The 8,881-nt window shown below is 35.4% G+C and overlaps 1 protein-coding gene across 1 annotated transcript in view; it reads left to right on the plus strand.

Moving 5' to 3' along the window:
- Nucleotides 1-8,881, plus strand: part of mas (trypsin-like serine protease domain-containing protein masquerade) — a 51,926-nt gene that overhangs the window by 20,527 nt on the left and 22,518 nt on the right. Inside the window, exons 5-8 of the mRNA XM_089099285.1 lie at nucleotides 965-1,085; nucleotides 4,456-4,555; nucleotides 6,590-6,773; nucleotides 8,777-8,881. The exon at nucleotides 8,777-8,881 is cut by the window's right edge and continues 101 nt beyond it. Of these exons, the coding sequence (XP_088955411.1) occupies nucleotides 965-1,085; nucleotides 4,456-4,555; nucleotides 6,590-6,773; nucleotides 8,777-8,881 (510 nt within the window). The remainder of the gene's footprint in view (nucleotides 1-964; nucleotides 1,086-4,455; nucleotides 4,556-6,589; nucleotides 6,774-8,776) is intronic.

An 8,881-nucleotide genomic window follows, 5' to 3' on the forward strand; every position in this document is an offset into this window, starting at 1 on the left:
TATATATATATGTCATAGAACTTACCCATACTTTAAAGTGATGAGCACGAAATTTACATAGTTTCAAAAAACGATTACGACACTCCCCTAAAAATAGGCCACGTTGAAATTGAAAGTACAATTGTAGTTTAAATTAATGTTCACTAAAATAAATCATTGTTGCTGTAATCATGTAGTCCGTCTGGATTGAAATAATTCGTCTTGTCTATGTCTAGTTTTCTCTTGCACACATTGGGCTCCTATTGGAAGTTAGAATAGGTTGACAAAGAGGAGGAGGGGCTGAAACTATGAAGGAGTACGACTATGAAGAAACTATGAAGGAGGGGCTAGGAGTACGTCTGAAACTCATGAAGGAATAAAGTTTCGTCACCATAGTAAAGTCACCCTGCGCAATCGTGTCGATTGGTGGTTGGCATTTGCCTCCCCCCCTAGATTTTGAAAATACCTTTATTTGGAGTATGTTCATTGAAAATGCCCTTTTTGGTATTCATATTGAAAAAATGAAAAAAATAACATATTCGCCCTCCTCCCCTAAATCTTTGTGAATTGACGCTACTGCTCTTGTGTGCAGGTTTTCTAAAATACTCGTATAATAAATTAAATACCTATCTTAAAAAGGGCACCAATAGTACTTTTTACCAGTGCGTAAGCTTAAAATGAGGCGAATATTTGCATGCAGTTTATCACTCGGTGGCATGAAACCCGGCTGTCTAAACAAATTTTGACTCCTGTCAGAAACAAATTTTTGTTTGGTCGTAAATAGAATCTAAGTTTGTACCTAACTTCAGTAAAATTTTTATAAGTTATTTATTAGCGCCAAGATTCAAATCACGACCTTGCCAGATTCGGGATTAGCGTTAAATTGTTGCAGTGACTATTCGCAAATTTTACGTTCTTTTAGATTGCCCTTCATTTGAATGAAAAGGATTTTGTATTATTATAAGAATCGAAAATCAATTTCTAGGTTGTTACTGGTGTTGCTGAGCCATTGAGCAAATCTGAAATTGCGGCTGCTCTTTCAAGCGTTGCAAGCGTTGCGACTAGCAAAGAAGATTCTTCCACTGATCCGCAACAATTCTCTTCAGGTAGCTATTGCTTCCCTTTTTAAATAGGACTATACTATTTTTAATCTTACATTCAAAAATCTGAAGCTTCTGGATGTTTACTAAATTTATTTCTACGTGGCCACACTTTTGATCAAGTGCCAAATCGTAAGAAAGATTGTGGAAGTTAAGGTATAACTTTGTTGCTAAATCAAAATAAGAATAGGGTACGAGTTGTTTGTAAGCTAAAATAAGTCGGTTTTAATTAGTTCCAGCACCAACTTAACCTTTGCAAGTTTTAGTTTTGTCAATTTTAGAAATTAAATAATCGGAAAGTGCGCAAATTATCCAATCTGTTTTAGTTTTTAGGAAGGGGGGGTGGCTATCTCTTCATATAGTACCTTAATGTTATGCTATTGAACCAGATTCTTGGCTTCATCCCAACTTATGCCAAGTTTATTCTAGCAACGAAAGAAATTGGAACACTTAAGTAATTGGTGTCAAAAACTAATGCCAAGAAGTTATCAGGTAGCAAGAAATATTATTATAGTAGCTCTGGATGGTTTGCACAAAGAAACTTGATTTGGAAAACACACATTCCTTGTTTTAGGGGGGTTGAATTTGTCAGAAACTCCCAAACAGGTGAATTAAATAGAAATATGGGCGAAATTCCCCAGCCTCAGGGGAGCTTAACTTGTCCCCTATGCGTTCTCCCCTGGGTGTTTTGATGAGGAGGATATCAATGATGTGTCCAGCATCTTTGGTTGGATGGTATCCAACTGGTCTTGGAGCCGATGGGGTAGAACCATGAAAAAGTGAATCGCCATGTCGAAATATATTATGCTACAATATACCAGATTTATAGGCGTCTATACAAGGCCGTATCAAGAGGGATATGGTTTTTAACACCCCTCCCCCCAAACCGTAGTCTGACTCGTAGAAACATAACAAAAATGCATATAAACAAATTTTGGTACTTATTTATTATAGCGCCTATGTGAAGTTCTTCATCCATTGACGCACTGAAGAACCGATTTATTCGTTATTTTCTTTCAGTTTAGCGTGAGAAAAACAAAAACACGTGAAAGAATAGATAGGAAATATATAATTGGGCTATATATTTGCACATTAGGGGGTGGGGGTAAAGTATTTGGACAATGTGAAGTTAGATAATAGTTCTTACTTCATAATATGCAAAATAATTGTCCCTAACACATTTTTCATGTAGACCCGCTATACATTACCCCTACCCCCCCCCCCCCAATATGCAAATATATAGCCATAATTTATTTCTGTTTCATCGTATTTTGTGATATTTCAACAGGATTAGTCAGAGAAACAGGTTCTACTTAGATGAAGAACTTAACATAGGCGCTACAGCATATAAATACCCAAATTTTTACCCCCCCCCCTTCCTCTCCCTAACAAAACCGGGATACGGAGCTGGGTTTATATGCCACATGTATCCAACCCTTTGCTACGCTACTGAATATAATTAATTGTCGAATGATTAGTAGCTATTTAGGTATATTATTTGATGCTTTACTATAAGCATGAAAAATATAGTAAATCTCCTAATTCAATAACAAGTAATAATTAATCTCATAAATTTGTTCTATCCCAAAAAAACTCAGTTGATTCAAATATCGTACAAAAATTTTGTTGCTAAAAGCTGTGACAACCCTTTTCTAGCGTTCTGAGCTTCAGGGCCTCAGGGACGGAATGAAAGCATTCGTTTGACAAAATTATCACATAAGGCGATTTGAATTGCAGCAGCCGATCTCTCTTTTTTCTTGGTCGTTTTTGACGTGCTTATGTGAAAAAATGAACACGGGAAACTTTTCATGCACTAGTTAACACAATAATTCTTTTGTTCCTTCCTTTCCAAAATTTTGTAGCATCTTGCTTTTGTTATCCTTGCCTTTCTTTGGATGTACATTGCCTATTAACCTAGAAAATTATCGCAGTAAACTTTGTAAAACAAAAAGCCAATTAAACAAACGAAGCAAACTAAATTTAGCATATAAATAATTACTAATTTCCAGACCTTACTCTAACTACGAAGTTATGAATAATACAGAATAAAGGGGGTTCCGTTCAATTAACCAATGGTTCGGGCCCGATTGAAACCAACTATTTGTGCAACAATGAAAAAATCTGGGTGTTGTCTCTCAGTTTAGTATGGTTGTGTGGCCTGGCATTGGATGTGCTGTTATTGACCTTGAACTTTTAAACTGAAGCGATTGAAATACATTTAAATTCTTCCATGAAATTGATTAAAGTCAATTATTTGTGTACCAACGGAAAAATCAGGGTGCTGTCTCTCACTTTAGTGCTGTTGTCTGGCCTGGCATTGGATGTGCTGTTATTATCCTTGAACCGATTGAAATGAATTTAAATTCTACATGAATGCATGAAATTGATTGAAGTCAATTATTTGTGTAACAACGGAAAAATCAGGGTGCTGTCTCTCAGTTTAGTGCGATTGTGTGGCCTGGCATTGGATGTGCTGCTATTATCCTGGAACTTTTTACATGAAACAATTGAAATAAATTTAACCGATTGAAGTCAATTGTGGAATAAAGGAAGAGTCAGGATTCTTTCTCTCAGTTTAGTACAGTTGTTTAGTCTGGTTTTGAATATGCTTCTTAAGCCCTGGAATTTCTTGAATCAAACGATTGAAAGAAATTTCAAGTCTTCAGGAATAGACTAACTCTCAGCTGTTTTCAAAACATGATATTTAAGCAGATTTAAAAAAAAAAAAAAAAAAAAAATCAGATTGTTAATATATAAATTTTTAACGACCGAAAAGCATTTTCAAATTTAACTAATTAGCTTTGGTTACTTATTTTCACGTCTCAACTTGACAACACTGACAAAAATGTAAACTAAACGCTGCATAATTTTGAAACAGCGACAAGACAAATCTCAGGAATTGTTTTCGACCATGAATAAACATAAGGTAGCAACAACTAATGGTCCAGGTAGTAGCAACTGATTTGATTGAAGCCCTTGATGCTTCAAAAAGACCTAAGGTAGGCCTTGATAACCTAAAATAGTAACACCTAAGAGTCGAGGTAGCAACAACTGTTTTACTTGAAGCTTTACTTGAACTTGTTTTACTTGGAAACTGTTTTCCTTGGTTCTTAAAACAAATTAAGTTGGTACTATCAACTCAAATTTGGTTTTGGGCCCGAAATTTGCCATTTTTTTTAGAATCTTAAGCAACATAAAGCTTGTAGGTAATTTATAATCCGGTGAGGTGTATCTATCCCATTATTCCCCATTAGTTGCGTTACTGGCCTATCACATTCTGTTTCAAGGCTTTTACACCCAAAGAAAATTAAATATTAACGTTCTTTGTCTCCAATTGCTTCATTATATCAGCATTGATTTTCATTTTTAATTTAAGGAGCAGCTAAGTTCTGTCCAGGGGTATGCGTCGCATCCAGGATTTCTTCTTATTGTGAAGCAGTTTTGAACATTGAAGGGCTCTGTAAACCCGACTTAAGGTAAGAACCATAAATATATTTATTTATTATAAATCAATTCTGCGTGAGCTATAATGCTCAAAATTAAGACAACAATAATGATATGAGAATCATAAATGATTATACTCATTATAATAGTACTAATTAAAGATATACGCTCGTAAGCTGAATCGATAAATAGTAAATTCAACAGTAATTTGGCTAACTGACTTTTGTCTAGCTCCAAAACTACTATTTCAATCTATTTTAGATAGATGACCCAAGCCCAAATGAGCCCATTTCTTTTGACGTACAACTGAATTGTTTTCATAAAATTTAAGTAAACAAAGTTTCGGCCTAGGGGCTTGGGGGAACGGGGGGAAGAAGTGAACTGTATGTGGGTGAGATTTTCAAACTGCTTAAACTTCCTGTCTAAAATGTTCTTATTATGATTTGACTCCTTGGAACAGATCTTTTGTTTAGGGAAAAAACTTCCTTCGTAAAAATTTTATCGGTTTGCACGTAGTGGCGGATCCAAGGGGTGAGGGGGGCGCCCCCCACTAACATAGTCTCGATTAGTGTAATTTACTTAATTAACGCAAGTTTGCGTTAATTAAACTTGTTCATAACGAAAGTTTATCGGATCAACCTATTTTGTGCCCCCCCCCCCAAAAAAAAAATCCTGAATCCACCTTAGTTTGCACGTATGGGTTGTTTAGCGTAATAGGCTTGTTTAAGTTTCAAATGTAAAACTAGAGAAGTAAACCACGTCCAAAAATACTATGTTAAATAATCTCTTTTGGATAAATATACAGCTAGGCCTACAGCTATGCAAATATGCTGAATTTTAAGGGTTTCTTCCATGATAATAGCCATATTGGGAGATTTAATGGGTGTTTTGAATTGAAGAATTAGAAGAAAATATAAAAGTACAGAGAGAAATCCTCGAAATTATTTTCTCCTATTGATCTTTTTATTAAATCGGGGCCAAACACCAGATTGGAATGTATCAGGCACAAGAAAAGGGCACTATAGTAGTATGGTACTGTATTTGACACCAAAAACAACCCAGCAGGGCCATGGCCACAAAAAAAGGAAAAAAAATATATACAAATACAATAAAAGGATTCAATTTTAAATTTTGATCAAAACCATTAAAACACAGAAAACTATTCAGAAACACTAGTGCAAACATAGTCATCATACAAAACGTTCACGATGTGTTATACCCACACGAATAACCCACGTCAGATTTTTAATACTAATAAAACACCAATATCCCAACAGTTTTTTCACTCAAGGGCCACCCCCCTCATCCACTCCAAAAATTTCTTTTCTCAAAACCCTTAACCCTTCACACCTCCCCAGAAAATATAGTACATTTTCCTCCTACTCTCCACACATCGGGCAACTGTAATGTTCATTCTAACCCTTCCCAAATATCTTCTTCTTCCCCCAACTGGCATAGAATTACCTCTACAAGAAATTACCCACTTAATAGCGTCCCTAGATAGCCCAGCTCTAAGATATACCCCCTCCCTTTATGTTTCTTTTACCCTAGAATCAAAACCAAGAGAGTCAGTCGTTCGAATCTTTGATTGAAGCAGACAACAGATGACATTGATGGAATAAGCCCTAGGAGCGAGAAATTTAAAGATGGATATGAAGGGCTAAAATGTACTTTTAAGTTTTCTTGCCAAGATGTTTCCCTTTTCAGCTAATCTGAGCTAGCTGTGTCCTTACGTGCTGGTCTTGTCTTTTTACAAATTGGTGGGAAGGGACAAGAAGGCTCTCAGAAAGAATTTAGGGGGAACTTTTAGATAGCTGTCATGACACCATGTGAGATATTTCTCCTAAAGATAGCTGCTTAATTTTGGGACCTCTGCCACCTTAGAGAAAAAGGAAACTTGGTCGTCTTATACTGTGCAAAGTACAAGCCGCAAGCTTCAGCAATGATAAACATAATAAACACACAATCGTACAGAACACACAGAGCAAATAAATTTTTCAATTGTGAAGCTCGAACATACCGTATTTTTGTATAGACGTTTTCTTATGTATTTCTTTATTTTTCAGGTGTTGCGTTGCTAAGGATTTATTTGGCGAAAAAGAACCACCCAAAGAGCTAGTAATATTGAATGGTTCAGGAACACGTCCAGATGATACAACTACTACGCCTACTTCAGTAGATCTCAGGGTAACATCTACTGTTACTGCCGTTCCTCGACCCACGAAGAATCCTGATGACAGAACTTGTAAGGTACAAACTCTGCTTTCCATTATATGTATTAATCTAAAACAAATTTCCATCAGTTAATCATTGATCATTAATCTGAATCACAGACTGAGAGAAGCAGAAAAATTATTGCAGTGGATTTGCTAACCTAATAGCGAAGATCTCAAGCCTTTATCTAAAAAAAAAGAAAAAAAGAGATCGTATTTTTCAAAGAAGTGAGGCCCCGGATGTTTGTTGGCTTTTTTTACTAAGGTGATCATATCAAAGCAGTAACAGTAGTTCATCGTTCAACAGTAGTGAACAGTACTTCAAAGCAGTAACATCGACATATATCCTACAAACGGAAATTTCCGTTCAAAAGGCAATTTGAACTTCTACTGTGCTTTTAAAAAAAACAAAGTGCCGTAAAATAGCAATACTGGTTCGAAAAGGACAAAATCAGGCTGAAATGTTTAGATTGCCAATCGGTTGAGAACTTTTAATCACTGTTCGTATATCCCTGCAGTTTATGAGAATGTACCACCGATTGGTAGCGCAATCCATATAAAATAAAGCGGTTATCTGGGAGTTCAAACGGCTATGTAAAATTACATAGTTGCACGCCAATGATCGGGTCTTTTTGTCTCATTAAATTAAGAAAAAGTTGTTTTCAACTCAAAGTAAGGAGCAACATTAAAAGTTAAAACGAATAGAAATTATTACGTATTCAAGGGGGGATTGCCCAAGGTAAAGTTTTTTAGTATTTTTAAAAAAGGTTCTTATTGTTCTAATTAAACGACCCTTGTATTTCAAAAGTCGTTATAAAAGAACTGGGACAACATTCAAACTGAAGTGTAAAGACCGAGGACTCGAGGAGGATGCAACCCGTCTTATATACATAATAATTTCTGTTCGTTTTAATTTTAGCTTTTGATGTGTAACACAAAACTTACTGGATCCTACATATTTGGAATCAGCATAATAAACCGATTCTTCTGATGTATCTTATGATATCAAATTCCGTTTTCGATTACTACTGAGCTTCGTCGTTACCACGAACTTTTAAAAAAGAATTTTCTTTGGCTTATTTCTTAGATTAACACGTGTGGTTATGCAGATAGATATGGAACGCAGGATTTATCCCCTGATCTCCCTTCACCTTGAACAATATGAACTTTGTCTTCCTTTTAATATTCCTTTTAATGTCCCTTTTAATATTCAATCTTAAAATTATTCAGGGTTTAGTTTTTTTTAAGGCGCAAATATTATTGTTTATATGGGGCCTCAGCCTCAATCGTTTGCTCTTTAAGCAAAATTTTTACCTTGTTTCTCAGTGCCTCTGGAATGAATACTCAATGTAACAAAAAGGTTACATTTTTTATAGTGCGGTGCTTTGATTATGAACGGACTTATTCGTTCACATTTGCCTTAAAGAACAAAATCCACAATCTAAATTGTATTTCCAGGTAAAAAAAAGTTGTACTTTGGTGTGGCGATGGCAGGCCACCTTGTGTATGCAACAATTTCTGTTTGTTTAAAGTTTAATTGCCCTTCTTTACTATCATTTGATATTTTCTTTATTTAAAATGTTTAAGTTAAACTGTAAGAAGACCTGAATTTTACGCTTGAAGTTGTTCATGTTGTGGGGTGAAGATTGGATTCATTGGGGCTGTTTAGGATTAGAGTTAAAAAGTTTCTTTCTTTGGTTGGGAAAATTGTGCTTAAAATACAACAACAAAAAGTTTACTAACCATTCTGGCGAAATTTTTATATTGGTATTTTTTTATAGATATATATTCAAAAACTCTTGTATTTTTTCTATTTTCTATAAAAAAAAGGTAGGAAGTCTTTTTTCAAGGAGCCTCCTAGAGACCGTAAAAGAATTCATTTGCAATTATAAATACCAGGTGAAATTAGGAAAGTGACATCGTTTGGTAGTTTTCGCTTGACGAAAGTTATTCCCTTCTGTTCGTAATCTTATGACTTGTGTCAACATGAAGGCCAGAGTATATTTTTGTGTGTAAATTAATAGTCTTAATTTCTTATAGGGTTCTTGTGTCACTGGATTCTTCTCCTATCTCTGCGACTACGTCGACTCGCGTGCTGTCTGTGCTAACGGTGGTACCTGCTGTGTAAACAGACGCCAGGCAACA

The sequence above is a fragment of the Artemia sp. Qi Xiang Cuo genome, chromosome 13 (assembly GCF_049724085.1).
Source record: "Artemia sp. Qi Xiang Cuo chromosome 13, ASM4972408v1, whole genome shotgun sequence".
NCBI lineage: Eukaryota > Metazoa > Arthropoda > Branchiopoda > Anostraca > Artemiidae > Artemia > Artemia sp. Qi Xiang Cuo.